Source organism: Cavia porcellus, unplaced genomic scaffold (assembly GCF_034190915.1).
Source record: "Cavia porcellus strain 051 isolate PalLab524CR breed Dunkin Hartley unplaced genomic scaffold, mCavPor4.1 scaffold_7, whole genome shotgun sequence".
Lineage (NCBI taxonomy): Eukaryota > Metazoa > Chordata > Mammalia > Rodentia > Caviidae > Cavia > Cavia porcellus.
Window position 1 is genome coordinate 72,557,452 of NW_026947490.1, and position 16,730 is coordinate 72,574,181.

Below are 16,730 nucleotides of genomic sequence, written 5' to 3' on the forward strand. Positions count from 1 at the left end.
CTGATTCAGCAATCAGGAAATTTATCAAATATTAACTCCAGTTTGAGGGAAGGGGGTTAATACAAAATTCTTGGCCACAGTCCCTGTGTGACACAACTGTCATCTCCCCCTGGCCTGTCATTGCACTGTTGGGCGAGTTCTCCTTCCTTACCTTTGCTAGGGACCTAGGGCCATCACACCAGTAAACATGGTGATCTCGGATAAATCTTGTTTGGATGGCGGATTAACTTTTGGTGATGGGTCCTTTGTAGTCTGTCTGGAGATGGTAACGAAGCCCCCTCTGCTGCGATGTGAATAGGGCCTGCACCATCCAGAGAACCCACTGACAAGACTGTTCATGTAGAGACAATGCAGATACGATGCTTTAGTTCAAACCTTTTGGACAAATCAGCTCCTCTTAATAACCAGGTTAATTTATTGGCCGATACGCTCACGTCCATACTGTTTAATCCTTACAACACCAATAGAAGATGGACTATCTGTTTTCGTACGGGTAAAAGATTCCACGGGCAGTCAATGGTGAACTCAGAGTGGACAGTGCTTTTCACATTTTGTGCTGCTCTCACTGCCTTCATAATGAGGTCCTTTCTGCCTAAAAAGCAATCTCGTGGGTTCTTAATTAGCTCCAGTAATCACCTTTCTTCCCCAACTGGTACTCATTGTTTTGAAAAGCCTATTTTCCCTACCGTATTTGCCTAATGGGCGGCCCCCACTTCGCCCCGCCCCAGCCCCGCCCAACCACGCCCACGCACTCCTGCAGCGGCCCCTCCGCTCCTTGGACCGTCGGCCACGCCCTCGGGCTCGCCCCGCCCCCGTCCGCGGCCTATAAGATGCGGAGCTGTGGACCGCGCGGAGTGGCGGGTGCGGGACTGGGCATGCTCGGTAGCGGCGGCGGCGCAGCCTCTCGTCACAAGTAGGGGGAAGCCAGTACGCGACACCGGCGCGGGGGAGCGAGGCAGTGGCCTCGCCGCGCTTGGGGTCCGCGGCCGCCTCGGCGCGGGAGCAGCGGGCGAGGGCGCGGACGCCGGGCCGGGAGCCTCGGGCCCCCGCCTCTGCCCCGGCCCGGCCCAGCCCGTCCCCTGGCGGCGGGTCCCCCGCGCCAGAGGACCGAGGGCGGCCCGCGGCTCTCGCGGGGCCGCCGGGGCCATGGGGCTGCTGTCCCAGGGCTCGCCGCTGAACTGGGAGGAGACCCGGCGCCACGCCGACCACGTGCGGCGGCACGGCATCCTGCAGTTCCTGCACATCTACCACGCCGTCAAGGACCGGCAGAAGGACGTGCTCAAGTGGGGCGACGAGGTGGGCTTGGGCCCAGCAGCTGCGGGGACGGCGGGCGGCCGGGTACCTCGGCTATTGCGGGCCGCGGGGCCGCGCCCGGGCCTCTCCCTCGGGGGTCGGCGCGCCGGGCACTGGCTGCAGCCTGTTCAGCGAGCTGTCTCTTCCCGAACTTCTCTACCTCCTTCTCAGGTTCCCCTCCCTTAAACTTCCTAAGTTGAAGCTAGTGAATTACGACTCGGTTTTCCCGGGGCGGGGAGAAAGCAGTGAGGTCCTTGCCTCCTGTGCGGGCCGTCCCGCCGGCTCCGGAATCATGGCCCCGCGCGCGAGTTCGGCTGGTCCCAGTGATCGTGAAAGCTGCAGGATGAAGACTTAGATGTAGTCTCTTCTGCCCCGATTTTTTTATGCCCTCCCTCCCTACTTTTAGAAAACAAATTAGTATTCCACACATATAGTTGAATAACTTATCAAGAAGCCTTATCTCTGATTTTCGTGTGTCTGCATTTGCCTTAGGCGGTTTGTCAGGCCTAAAATTGATCAGGTTGTGGTCAGTGCTGTGAGCACGCTAGGCGAGCACTGTTTTATCAGTGCAGAATACACCCATCCTTGCAAAAAGTTTTTCTCTTGAAAAGGTCCACAGACAGTTCTGCCTTGTATGTCTGAAAGAATTGTGTTATTATTAGATAAGTCTGATGGGCAGGAATGGACATTTCTACCAAGCCAAATGGCCCATCATACATTGGACAGAAAAAAGAGAGCATGCTTGGTGGTAGTTCTTCAGTTTTAATCTGCATTACGCATTTGTGTGTGTTGTACCCACAGGAAAACAGTCTACCCGAAGTGGATAGGGACGCAATTTTTTGTTTCTGTCTTTGCTTAGGACCGTGTGCCTGATACAGTTGGCATCAGTACTCGTGGAATCGTTTAAAATCCCATAGTATGATAGGTGGTCGTTCCTCAGCAGTTAAAAGTTTTATTTGTTTGTTTTCAAGTTTAGTTAGGACAACCCAAAAAAAAAAAAAAAACAACCCACAAACCACAGTCAGTCTTCCGGGTAGAACTACATCAGGGAGACTCAGCACAATTTAGTACAGAGACTGTGAAGAGACGCCGCCTGCCTGCAGATTTTCCTACATTCATGCAGAACCCCTCATCCCAGCCCCTAGTCTTCCTCTTTGGAAAAATGTTTCCCGATTAGCAGGAAGACCATTTAGAACTAATCCCCCCACCCCGTCCCTTGGTAGTGAGCCCAGGCCCTTTTGCACATCTCCACCTCTTTTTTTTTTTTTTTTAAAGCTAATTTTTTTTTTTACTGAGGCAGGGTCTCATGGAGTTTCCTGGGCTGGGCTCAAACTCAGGATGTTTTGGCCTCAGACCTCCAGAGAGCTGGATTACTGGCACGATCACCATCCACAGCTAGAGCTCCCTGTTTAAACCGACTGGTACGTTCTGAATAAACACAGTAGAGGAACTGAGAGTCAGCCTTGAATTGAGATTCTTGTGTCTCCACTTGCACAGGCTTTCATGGAGACAGGGTTGGTAGTAATAGGTTTGCCTCTCCTCAAAAGATAAAGGAAAATTGAAGAGTGATAATGTGTAGTACAGGTGTTTTGCTTTTATAAGGGGAGAAATTGAGCCTAACACTTTTCAGCCAGGTAACAATGCTTCCCAAAAAGATGGTACTTGGCAAACCTGTTGAGAATTAGAACTCAGAGTGGGTGGCACTGTTCTTACATAAGCACAGGACACAGGCATCCTGTGAAAACTTTCATTAGTGTTTTTTGAGACTGCATCTTAAAATTTCATGTTACAAATTTTGTATCATAAATGAAAGCTGAAACATACACAGAGCTGCAAATAAAGAGTTAAGAACTTAAGATGCTTCTTTTACCACCATTGTACCACCTGTCTTTTCTATCCCCTTAGATTCTTTTCTTTCTCACACCTCCCTTTGTGCCCTACCATCCATCACATCTGCATCTTTCATGGTGCATAGTTTACTATTTACAGAACATTTTAAGGTAAAAAGTTACCTTAGATGCAAAAAATCTGCTCATTTAATGCTGCTTTAAATTCTGCTTCAGTTCTAGGCAGAATGTGAGATTTTTCAGAAATGCCATTCCTGCTGTCCAATGCTGACAGTTAGAAATGGGCCTCCTCATTAGAAGGAAGAGGTTAGGGTGTCGATGGCCACCTTGGTGTTAGAGAAAGGCTGCCTCCCTCTTCCTCACTCTTGAATGCACTGCAGTGAGGTGTTGTCCCCAGCTCTGTCCTTCACTTGCTCACCTGAACCTCTGTCTACTCCAGCCTCATTCCAGTCTTTTGAACTGCAATTCATGAACCATTAGCAGGCTGAGAGATCTAGAAGGTTCCAATAGGGACTTTTTTTTTTTTAGGTAAGAGATCTGCATTTGGAAGTGTGTGATACAGTACCCTCAACTACAGGAACAGGGTTACACATGTCTCTGGAATATGTTCACCTTGAGTAATTAAGACTTCATACACCTTGATTAGCAACTCTTCATTTCCCCTGCACCTTAGCTCCAGCCACCAAGGTCCTGTACTCCGGTTCTAGGCATTTATAAATATTTTAAATACTTCCTGTAAGTGAGATGAAAGAGAATAGTATTGGTCCTTTTGTCACAGGTTTATTTTACTTAGTGTAAAATTGATCCAAATCACACATTGCAGGATTTCTTTTTAGCGCAAGAGTATCACATTGGTGGAATTACCACATTCTCTAGCCATTCCTCCATGGATAATCACATACAGTACATTGTTCCACACCTTGGCACTTGACATTGGACTGCTAATCTCACTTGGTCAGCCAGGACTTTTTGAAAATGAAATGGAATTGAGTGACAAATGTCAGTTGATCATACAAAGAGAGACTATCATGTTAAACGTGAGTTATTTGAGAGTACATTTGAAGGGGGTATGTTGAAGGTAAATTATTGAGGTTCACAGTTAAAAGAGGTTGAAAGCCAGAGTCTCCGATGTGCTATTGAGAGCTTCCTTGCTGAGATGACCTTTGACAGGAAATGCGTTGGCATGAGAGCCTTCACTAGTAGGAGCTCACAGTGGCATAAACTGAGTGCTGTCCTGGCCAGCCGGCTGCAAGTCAGCTTGTCTGAGTGCAGAAGCCTGGGAAATAACTGAGCCGCAGGCTGAGTAGATAAACATGAGAAGGGTGTGGTGAGTGGGGTGGTCCTGGAGATTGCTGCGGGACACCCACTAGGGCACCTGCACCTAGGCATAGAGGAGTGTCGTGGGTGTGAGGGTTGCACTGTGGGGCCTGATAACAAATACCTTCAGGGTATGTTGTTGGGTTTACAAGACCATAACTTGGTTTAAACAGCAAAACCTTAAAACTGGGTTGGAGGTATGTTGGAAGAGACCCAGTGCTTTAGAAATGTGGTCTTACAGAGTAGGACAGCATTCGTACCTTCCTACCAGAAAGAACCCTGGATTTAGGGTTCAGTTTGTGGCCCAGTCCAAGGTCTGCCAAACTGCCTGTGTGACCATGAGCCACACAGTCTCTTGATTTGAAAGTGAGAGTTGGACTTTGTCTTATCCCTTCCAACTTCTACAGTTTGAATAGTTTTTGAATAGTGTGCCTACTTCAATTAAGTCAAAACAGGTTATGTTAACTCCAGAAGTGAACTGGAGGTGCCAGTCCCAGGGGTAACTGGGTTGGTGGTGAAGGCCTGTGTTTGCTGGCCTCAGAGGAATGGAAAAGGACTTGCTGTGAGAACTTTACACAAAATAGGTAGATTCCCAGGTCAGCGCACCGATGTCTGCCTCACCTTTAACATGATAGGTCCAGCCTAGGTACCACCTCATGCAGTGTTTGTGTGAGAAATAAAGGTTCTGACTCCCAGGAACCAACAATCTCTCATTCTGCCCCAGTACAGGGAATGACAGGTGGGGTGGGAGATGTTAATCCTGGGTGTTATGCTGCCTGCTGGGAGTGTGGAGAAACAAACTTAGCACTGGCCTTGCACTGGCGAGCCCACTCTGCAAACGCATGTTTGGTTTATAATGTGCACATCAAGAGGCTGATGTAGGCGGCAAAGCTCTGATTCAGACAAGATGAGTGTCACTTGAGGTTTCCAAGCCTTTCCTGGTACTTGGTGGCAGAGGCTCCTTTAGAATTGAAATCTGTGACTCCAGCTCCATTTCTTAAATACATTGTACAAGTTTCAAATTATGTGTGATGCCGCGTTTCATCAAAACTCCATTTGAAGTGTTCACACAGTACAAGTTGGAAGTGTATCAGAAAATGACACTTAAAAGCAAATAGTTTTCTAGTTTTTTAAACCAGTGCAGTATTTCTCAAAGACAGGAAGATAAATTGTCCTCTAGTTAGCAAAAGTGAACTTTTGTCCTCTGGGCCTCTAGTTCCAAGTGAACTTTGAGAGGTAAATGCATTGTCTTGATATCTGTGTACTATCGTGGAAAGCTGAAATTGAATTTATCAAGGGCTGGTTTGTCAGTTGAGTCTGAACTTCAGATTTGCCTGTGTCATGGTCTAGAGTGCTTAACTATTTAAAGATGCATAACTTCCTAATAAATAAGCTTCTTATTCTTATACAGCCCTGAGTTATAAATCTAGAATAAACAAAAAGCATAATCAGTTTAATCTACTTGAAAGTTCTGAGAGTAGCTTTGAACAAATAGCTTGTTCTCTCTCCACCTCAGTTTTATCAGCTATAAAGTGAGGACAGTTACACTTTACTTATAATAAGTATTATATTGAGATTAAATTAGGTGGTTTTAGTGAAGTGGTTTACAAGTGTTATTAGGAATCATAAATGATAGCATAACTGTTTATTTGGAAATTTAAATACATCCAGCACATCTCATTTAATACCCCTTGCATGGGAGAATGAAGCATGAATATATGTAGGGCTTTTTCCCAATTAATTAGTCATATTATATTCCATTAGCTAGGTAATTTTTAAGTGAAATGTTAAATTGCATTTCAAAATATTAATTGTTACAATGCATTATTTGATTTAGAATAAAATATTTTACCACAAATTAATTCTTAACAGTCATCACAAAGATGGGTTTCTTGTGCAGGTTGGTGTGACAAAAAGCAAACTTACTGCACCTTTCTCTTTGAGCTGTCACTAGATATTGATTCAGTAGCATTTATTGACTTGAGTGTTAAAAAATTAACTGTTTTGGAACATTTGAGATGCATGTAATGATCACATTCATAGGAATTTGTACCTGTACGTGATGTCTTGATTCTTCTTTTTCCCCTTTCCCTCTCCTCCCTTTTACCTCTCTTCCCCTCCTTATTCACAAACCTTTGTTTCTCTTTTTCCTTCAACCTTTTTTTTCCTTTTTCCTTCCTTCTTTTCCCCTCCCGCTTCCTCGTCCACCTTCGCATTTGAACATTTCTTCAAAACTAGCATTTTGGCCTTTATTTATACTTTCGGTTTCCCACACTGGAGAAACCATGTGATACTTGAACGCGTGTGTCCACTTACGTCACTGAGGGTTATTGACCTAAATTTAAACAGTGGTGAAATCAAGGGGTAAAAGAGTCAGATGTCACTGATTTTTTTCCACAGTTCCTTCTTAGCCAAAAGATTGCTCCTTTGAAAATTAGGAAACCAGATGACTGAGCTGTGTGCCTGGTACGAGTGAATGCGCAATTTTCAGGTAGCTTTGCAGGCAGAGCCTACTGCCCCTTGTGTTCACCTCGTTTGGCTTCTTTGTATGTGTTTTGTTCTGTTCTGTTCTTTTTGTATTAAATAGTTTTGTATAGATTTTAAACCAATTTCTTTGAATTACAATTTACGTACAATATTAATATGTTATCTATTCAGTTAATACACATCTATTTAATATGAACAGTTCAGTTACTTCAGTGTCCCATGTTATAATGCAAAACATTTACCAGAACATTTCCATGACACCCCACAAGTTCTTTGTGAATTTGGCAAATGTGTGTAGGGGTATGAGGAACCTTTCAGGTTCTTTAGATGCCATCTTGGGGAAACTGCCTTAAAGGATGTGTGGTCACACACTCTAGCAGCCCCAGCACTCTACGAGGCTGAGTCAGGAAGATGGAAAATTCAATCCCAGCTTAGGCAACTTAGTGAGAACCTGTCTTAAAATTTTAGAAGGGCTAGTAATTTAGTGGGAAGGCCCTGGGTTCAATCCTTAGTGTGGCACCAAAAGAAAAAAAGAAAATCAGTAAAGAAAGAAACATGAAGGTAGTTATTAAGTATATGAAAAGAAAAGGCATTCTAGGCAAAAGAGAGACATCCTCTTAGAAAATGTGTGCAGGTTTATGTGCATTTTTGTGTTCTAAGTGGTCGGTTTGTAGAAGTCTTTATATAATTCTGGATAAGTAGAGGTTTAACTGCTTAAAAGTGTAGGGAGGGAAATAGAATAGAAGAAAAGTGTATTCCTGCCACATACCTGACCTCTCTGGAAAATCCTTCTGGGTTTATGACTTGGTTGATTTGCTCCAGGTGAACACCTCCTGTCTTGAAGAGCAGCCAGTCAGGCCATGGTATAGCCTAGGGGTAGACTGCCTGCATATCTGCCACATGAGAGGCCTTGGGCCCAGTCTGGCACCACAAGGAAAAAGGAGTATTAGCAAATATGTTTATTACTGGAGCTCCCGTAGCTCCACTTGAAGCATAAACCTAGGTAAAGTCAGTAAGACCTGCTATCTGAGAGCAGACATCACAGTATTGGTTGAACCTCTGATATCAGCCTGGTGTCTGAATATATTGTTAAAGCTAGGAAACTGTGTGGGAGGCATCACTGCTATTTCTGGTGTTATCGAGGGAACCATACCCTAGTGACCTTGCTAATTAGGTATTCTACTTATATGTTAATGATAAAAACCAAGCATAGTCTTTTTCCTAACATTTTAACAGCTTTATTGGACTATCATGGACAGATGATAAACTACCTTTATTCAAACGTGCAGTTTGATAAATTTTTGTTCTGTTTCATTTTTTGGTGTGGGGAATGAAGCCCAGGGCCTCATACATGCTGCTGAGCAACCTCTGGTATGTGTGGCTGCAGGTGTACACCTGCAAACCCTCACCTCAATCAAGCTGATGAATGTATCTGTTACCTCCAAAGTATTCTCTGCCCTTTGTAACTCCTTCCTTTTGCTATCTCAGGTAACCACTGTTTTCTTTTTATCATTGTAGCTTAGTTTCTGTCTCCTAGATTTTGTATCTAGGAAATCTTGCAGGACATAGTTTGGTTTTTTGTTTGTTTGTTTTAAGAAACAAGATTTTATTCTGTTGCCCAGGCTGGCATCAAGCTCTTGAGGCTCAAATGATCTCCTGTCTCAGTCTCCCAAGTGGCTGAGACAGACTACATGTGTACACCACCACATCCAACGTGGTCTGACTTTTTTAACTGCATAAATCTTGAAGATTCACTCGTGTGTGTATTAGCAGTTTACTTTTTTTTGTGTGATCTTTTCTGAGTAGGGTTTCACTGTTTGGTTCAGGCTGGCGTTGAACTCAAGGCTACCCTCCAGCTTCAGCCTCCTGAGTGCTGGGATTACAGGCATGTACCGCCACCAGCTTACCTTTAATTGCTGAGCAATACTCCATTCCATAGATGTGGCACAATTGGTTTATGCACTATTTGTGTTGTATCCATTTGTGTTTTTCCATCACAAATAAAATTTCTTTGAACATTAGTCTACACATCTTTGTATGAATTTATGCATGTTTTTTATAATTTTTAGACAGAAATAGACTTGGACTGGGAATGCGTATACTTCAGGGTCATTTAGGTAGTGTTTCTGTGGCTGCTAGAAAGTGGCTGGCCCTGTTGTATATTAGAGTGATAGCCCTGAATCCCCACTGAAGCCCGCTTCTCAGACATTACGCAAAAAGATAAGAAGCGTGTACGAAGCCTCAGCTCCTGCTGTTTGATTTTTTGGTTGTTATTCTGTTATTTGTGTTGCTTGGTATAGAATACAGGGCTTTGCTTGTGCTAGGCAGCCGTTCCCCTAATGAGCTAATACCCCTAGCCTGAAAGGTTTATTTTTGATTTATCTTTGTAGGTAACCAGGAAACTTGGGTATCTGGATTGGTCTGTTCTCAGAGTTCCTGTGCGCATGGCTCTACTCTGTTGGGTACTCTCTAGAGGACTTCTGGTAGTCTTGGGTTTTGTGTTTGTTATAGCCAGGATTTGGTACTTGAACTGATTCCCACAATAAGATTACAAGGACCCCTCCACAGATGTTCCTGGTTACATAAATGTTCACGAAGGCCTATTGTTGTCGTTGTTCTCTTCCTGCCAGATTATTTTATTTTGGTTCTTTGTCTTCAGTTAAGTCCTTTTCTTTTTGAACTAAATGCTGATTTCACAGAATTAGAACAAAACCCCAATGAGAGGCTGCATGGCCCTTTTCCTGGAAGTGTTGGGAGTCTGGGTATGGTTTGCCCTATTTGGATTAGCCACACAAGTCATTTGCAGAGTGTTAGCAAGATGGAAAAGGTCTTGTAGTGCTGGTGAAAGCTGACTGGCACTGCTCTGAAATGCTTGAAAGAGTTAGAGATTGTAGCAGTGACCTGCTAGAAACACTGAAAAGCTAATAACAACAACAGAAAGCACTCTCAAAGTGTATGCTCTGAGGACTACCATCCCTGGGACAAACCCAGAGATGTGGTGTGTGTGTGCTTGCGCGCGCGTTTACTTAGCTCCCTTCTCTAACCATTGACCTGTCCTGCTGGTCAGGTGGTTGGGAGCTTTGTTACTATGGAGCACACTTTTCCAGCACCCTGTCTGTGTGAGCTGGGCCTGGGAGGGGGTCGGGCTAGGAGTTGGGATGTGTTGACTCTGCTACTCAACCACAACAAGAACTAGGAAGTATACACAGGTACTCCTAAGTATAGAGTTCATGCAGTGTGCTGCCGAAAGGGAGTCTCAGGCCCTGCCGTGGATCACTTTTTACACAGGTCTTTTGTAGTTTAATTATCCAGTATGTTAGCTCAGGGTGAACTTCAAGAAGTCAGGTTAAAGGTAGAGGGACTGATCTAGAAGAGCAGCTGCACCAAAAAGCACAATGTAGATGTGATCACCCCGTCCCCAAATCTCTAATTAAAGAAATGAAGTTGCTAATGAAGTCTAAAGCCCTGATTTAAAAAAATAAAAGTGTTAGTATCTTACTAGAAGTAAAAGAGGGTGTAGCTAATTTTAGAAAATTCCCACTCACAGCTGCAGTTCAGTTCAAGACACCATACTTTCCAACGAGGCTTCACCGGAGACAGCCTTCCTGACAGTGCGGGGCAGGTACTGTTATGTTTGCTTCCGGGTGTGAGCACTGCCCTTAGGGAGGGCTGGGGAAGGGTGTCACCTTGTGGTCAGCAAAGGTTTCTCTGAAGAAGTAGCACTTGAGCAGCGAGCTATCTGAAGACTGAGGGACAGGGCCCTTCAGAGGTCTGTGAGGGACTGCTGGAAGAGGAGGTGAGGCTGGGCAGGTGCCACGTGGTAAGCTGGGTGGGTGGGGGGAGGTTGGGAAGGTGGGCCTGGTGCCCAGGCAGGAGCTGAGGGAGAGGAGAGGAGGCTGGTCCACTCAGGCAGGGAGGAACATGGCCTGAGTAGGCGCGCAGTGTCCACTTTGCTGACTTCCCTTTGTGCCTAAGACCAGAGCCCTTACAACAGTTGCCTTGCCAACAGTATTTTTGTGACATCGGACTCTCCTTTCCATGAGAGACACAGTCCCATATTTTATTCTGCTGTTAAAAGATTGGATAGTATTGATCTCAGCTCAGCATGGCCCACTGAAGTTGGAACCAGCCTTTGAAAAGCACAAGGTTTTCTGCTTCAGTGTGTCACTGCCCTGAAGCAAGTAAATTAACTCAAACCCACTGACCCTTGTGTGGCATTGTGGTTAACTGCCATCAGACTGCATGTGTGATTTGATGTAATGCTCCCAGTGTTGTAGGTTCTGGCTTCATTTTACTGAAGAAAACATGGAGCACTAAGGAGTAGCCAAGATTTGATGTGATTGCCTGCACACTTACTGCTTAGCCACAGAAGCCACCTGCATCGGTAGAAAAAACACTGGGTTGGTTGTTTTTGTTTGTTTGTTGGTTGGTTGGTGCTGATGACTGTACTACTGAGTTAAATCTCCAACCTGTGACAGTTTTAATAGGCTCTAACCAGAGGGTAAGAAAGAAGAAAAGAATAGAAGGGATGATGGTAGTACAGGAAGTGATTTTCTTTTTAAAAATGAAAATGAGTTACAGAAACTGAGGAGGTTCAGGAGGCAGTTTATTACACTGGTGGATTTTATTGGGATCTCTGCCAGAGCCAGCCCCGCCTGCCAGGGTTTCAGGTCTTTTGTGGGGAGATCAAGGGGCAGGTACCAAGGCAGAGTTAGTGAATTATGATTGGAGGATTGGGTGACATCATGGGTTGCTGAAGGTGTTTAAACATTTCAGGTTACATTGCAAGGCCATCAGCTATACAAAGCATGGGTTATACAGAGGAAAAAATGTCATGTTACATTTTAAGTTACATTGCAAAGCCATCTATTAGATGCTTACACAAAAGAATATTCTGTAATCAGGCTTGTCTGGGCGTGAGCATGTCTGCCTGGTCTTGGCAGGCACCCTTGACAGGCTTTGAAATTTTAATTTGCCTTTAATTTCCCCCTCTTTTAATTAATCAGAAAAATCATTTTTCAAGGATGTTGATGTTTAAGGCTGTATAGGAGGTACCAGACCTGAGAGTCATTTGGAGGCTAATACTGGTTATATGTCTTACAATGAAAGAGATGAACCAGTTTAATAGGCAAAGTCCTATTGGGAGCATGGGGAGGAGGCCAGTTAGGGGTCCTAATAGAGCTCCCAGTCATGGCTCCTAGTTTCCCTGGGAGCTCCACCAGCAGGGGCCCATCTGTCTGACTCGCGCCGGCTGGTTTATTCAGTCTCAAAACTGGTGGGCAGTTTTCCTAACAACTCCAGGCTCACTGTCTTCGTAGCAGGATTTTCCTCTAAGAACAAGCAAGTCCCTCCTGCTGGGACGTGAGGAGGTCTAATGCCCTGTGACTTTGGAGAACTAGTGGAATCAGTGTGTTGAGTGCTCCTTGTACTTGCAGTAAAATCATTCTGTATCTGGGTGCCCAATTGTAAGTACCATTGTTGACCCATGCCCAAGGCAGTGGCAAGCAGATGGACCAAACAAGCTGAGTAGGAGCAAACACAGGTTTAATAGTGGCAGTCACCTTGACCCTACGAAGGTAGTTCAGAGTATGCTGCAACAATAACACCAGTGTAGAAGAGAATGAAAGTGATCTCATGGGGAATCCTTCCCAATCTTCTGGGGACACAGGCCAGAACCGTAGGGTGAATACTGAGATTAACAAGCAGAAGGGAACTAGAAACCAAACCAGACAGCAGAATGTAAGTCTGTCAGTGCAGATGCTCCAGTGTACAGTGTCCATCCAGCCTCAGCGATGCACAGACCTGTCAGCTTCCAGGGTCAGAGGAGCAGGGCTTTGAGTCTGTTGTCTCCTCAGGATTGTCTTCAGGGGAGTTGACTTACCTTGGCAGGCTTTCCAACAGTCGTCTGAGTGAACTTCCTTGATCCAGGAATGATGGATCATGGCTGGATCTCAAAGATTTATTGGTATGAGAGAGGTGAAAATTAAGTATGGGCCCCTCTAGACAGATTGTAAGGGCTCCTTTTATAAATCCTTATTCCAAACCATATCCCCAGGGCTATTTGTGTGGGCAGGTGTGTCTCTGGGTATGGCGTGCTGCTCAGCTATATTTTTGTGTACTTGAGAAAAAGACTATCCTAATTGTAAGTTGTTCCTGCAGAAATATGTCACCTAGCTGATACAGGTTTCCCTGGAGACCCCTAATTATAGGTGAGGGTCTTCCATACAGACCTCAAGGGGTGTATATCCTGTGGGCCCTGGTGAGCTTCAGATCTTGAGGGGGACCATGGGAAGCAAATCTACCCATAGTTACTGGGTTTCTTAGTGATGTTTAGTCAATATTGACTTTAAAGTTATATTTATTATTTTTTAAATAATTTTTCCAGTGCTTTGGGGCCTGTATGCTGGATGTAAACTCCATCTGATTTCTAATTCTTTAGTCAGCTTCTGGGTTATTTGTGCCACAGATATATGCCCATTATTGCTGCCTGTGGTTAGGGCAGCCCATACCTGGGGGTAATTTCGCTTAGGAATACTCCGCATACTTTACTGGCTTTTTTTGTTTTAGTGCCTCTGGCCACCCAGAATAACTACAGACAAGTACCAGGAGATATTTGTAGCCACTACATGGCTCGGCTTCTGTAAAATCTGTTATGTCTTCAAAATGGGAAAGTCCAGCATGTTGGATGCGGGTGGAAATGTTGGTGTAGATGGGAATCAGTCTTTGCACAGATTTGGCATCTCTGACTTACAGAGGCATAGAGTGAAGCTAATTTTGGAATAAATAGTAGTGGCTTTAGAAACTGATTTATGGCAATTTTTCCTCCGTGTGTGATATGATGATGTTTTTTCCAGGAATAGGCCAGATTTTGATTGTTTGGTAAAGTCCAAGTACTATGTAGTCCCCATGTACACCCTCCCTGTTGTGCCCATTTAATTTCTTCCCTGGAGTAGCAGAGAGGCCAACTGTGGAGCCTGAGGACAGCTTTAGGGGTGTTTCATGTTGGGCTTCCAGATTCTATACAATCATTTGTCCCCTAGGTGGAGCCTTCTGCCAGTTTGGTGGCCTCGTCTGCTTTGCAATGCCAAGTGTGACAGTGTCTTCTAGTTTTTGGTGCCTTTCACAATGGATGATGGCAACCTTTTTAGGTTTTCAAATTGCACTAAGTAGTTGAGAAATCTCATCTTTGTTTTTCCTCCTGCCGTGATGTTTACGATCCTTGTACAGCATTCTGTGGATGTGAACTATGGCAAAAGCATGCCTCAAGTCAGTGTATATGTTTACCTTTTCCCTTTTGCCCAGTTGAGAGCTTGAATTAGGACCCACAGTTCAGCCCTTTGAACAGTCCAGTTTTGGGGAAGAAGCCCAGCTTAGGAGTACCTTCTCCGCGGTAACAGCATGTCTGGCTTGATGTTTTACATCCTTGACTACTTTCATCCATGAACAGGGTGTACATCAGACGTCAGTTCCATCTGAAGATCTGACTGGCTAGCAAAAAGCTCATCAGTCAGAGAGACAATCGTGGTTGGAAGGCCAAACTCAGTGGGCAGGAGGGTGGCTGATTCAGAGGTTTAGTCAGTTGGAAAGTAAGTCGGGGATTTTTTTCAAGAGTCCTTGTTACAGAGTGACTGGCTGTTTGAGAGCAAGTGATCTCTCTAACTGTTGAGTAGCTGTAGAACAGCATGTAACACCTGGATTTTGTCCCTAAATTAATTTGTTGCTGCCAGACCCCTTAAGTAAGGGAGGCCCAGCCTTTGGCCACTGAGTTCAGTAAGTTGGCCTTTTTATTCTATCTTTGGGTCTTCCCATTCAAAGGCAAAGAGGGTCTGCCTGGCAGATGCAATCCACAGACATCCTCTTAAGTCTATGCAGGCAAACCAGACAACATCAGGAGAAGCAGAACCAGGAGAGCATAGGGCTGGGGCTGTTGGATGCAGAGGTGTAGTGGCTGAGTTGATGGTGTAGAGATCCTGCACTGGTCCTGTAGTCCCGGTTTTTTTTTTTCACCAAGAGGAGGGGATGTTCTAAGGTGACAGACAGTTCTATCAAGATTTTGAATTGTCTCATGTGGGAGATGTCAATGCCAAATTGAGCCTCTTGTGACATTGGGTTCTTTTTAACAGCAATGAGGGGTGCAGTGAGCTTGATCTCCAGAGGGGCGTGATTGATTGCAAGCCCCAGAGGTGAGTCCTCTGCCCATGTTTCTGAGACTAAACCTCTCAAAACATCAGAGGTATGATTACCAGGGTACAGTCAGACTGTACCCTGGACTATATCAGGTTCAGAGCAGTGGGCCCAAGCATAGAGATACTGGCTGGTTTAGAGCCACTCCCAACTTAGAGAGGAGGTCAAGTCACAGGAGAGAGATAGGGCACTCACGCATGTATAAGAGTTTATGTTTGGAAAGTTGTCCACCAATTTCACAGGACCTGCTTTGCAAAACTTCCTTTCAGTGGAGACTCTGGTGGCGCTGATAACACAGAGTTACTGGGAGGTTAAGGGAGCAGCAGGCTGAGTCACAACTGAACGGTCAGCCCCACTGTCCACCAAGAAGTCATCCTAAGTTTTCTCCCAGTTCTGGTAATGACTGTGGGCTTCCAGGGGCCCAGTGTGATGTAGGGACACAGTGGGTTTTGTTTTGTTTTGTCTTTTTGAGACAGGGTTTCATCATGTAGTTCAGGCTGGCCTGGAACTCGCACAGCAGATTTTATACCATGGCTGCTGTCCATGTTGCCCAGGCTGGTTTTGAACTCGCAGCAATCCTCCTGAGTGCTGGGATTACAGGCGTGTGCCACCACAGCCAGCTGGCCCATTCTGATGGAGTCTAGTCTGCTCTGTTTGTTGTCATCAAAGAGAAGGAAAAGAGGCTCAGGCTGGGGTGGCCCCAGACAATCAGGTTTCTTGTGTCCCACAGGCAAAGAAGTGGGGGGCGGATGTTTATCTTTCGTGTATCCAGGTGTCTGTCCAGAGTGTCTGCAGTGAGCCCACTGATCAGCTGCCAGGGTATATGATCTGCTGCTGGTTTTAGGTTGTGAGGTTTGTGGCACTCCCTTACGTGGTTGCTGTAGTGGGATTGGCCTTGGCTGGATACTTCAGGAAGAGGCTTTGCTAACATCTTATCCAGAGGATCAGCTTTTTGTTGTGCTCTGTAATTTGCCTCATTCCATTGTTCTCTTTCTCCTCTCTTTCTTGGTTTACAGAAGCCTTTTGAGCAATCTGAAGTAACTGAGTGACGTTCATGCCAGCAAAGTCATCAGTCTTTTGAGTTTTTCTTTTAATGTTGGAGACTGTGCAGCAGAAGCAGTCTTGACCATCTGTTGATTTTCAGGTGCCTGTATGTCAAAGAGTCTATAGACCTGGTAGGCTTCGCAGCCTCATAAAATTTGGCTGGACTTTCAATGAGTTCTTGAGTGACTTCAGATACTTTGGACATGTTTATTTGGTTTTTTTCTTCTTCCTCCAGTCCTGTAAGGAGAGCTGTGTGGTAGATGTAAACCTCCAGAGCACTAGAGGGTGCATGCAGCTTGAGCAGACAAAATCAGATGTAGGTCCTGAGACACACTTAACAGCAGTGATGTCAGCAGTGCCATGGATCGTGAGGCAGCAGCAACAGTGTGTGGGGACAGACACCTGGGGGTGGGTGCAATGGTAGCAGTGACTCTGGATGTGAGCCAGGCCCTCCCCATGGCTCACCCCAGCTGCTCAGGTGTCCTGGCCATACCCACAGAGCCCAGTAGGTGCTGGCACAGCCCTGCCTGCAGCCTGGTTGCTGCACATGCCATTGTC

At 45.4% G+C, this 16,730-nt stretch overlaps 1 protein-coding gene across 2 annotated transcripts in view; it reads left to right on the top strand.

Annotated features, from left to right (window-relative positions):
* The first annotated feature begins 856 nt into the window (after window positions 1–856).
* Gclc (glutamate-cysteine ligase catalytic subunit) overlaps window positions 857–16,730 on the top strand; it is a 44,714-nt gene continuing 28,840 nt past the window's right edge. Inside the window, exons 1-2 of one of the 2 annotated variants that reach the window (XM_063253829.1) lie at window positions 1,160–1,296; window positions 2,594–2,714. Coding sequence is in view for 1 of the 2 variants with exons in the window: in XM_023563636.2 (XP_023419404.2) it covers window positions 1,147–1,296 (150 nt within the window). In the remaining variant the exon portion in view is untranslated. Of the gene's footprint in view, window positions 1,297–2,593; window positions 2,715–16,730 lie in introns of both variants that reach the window. The other variant, XM_023563636.2, reaches the window with a different exon arrangement.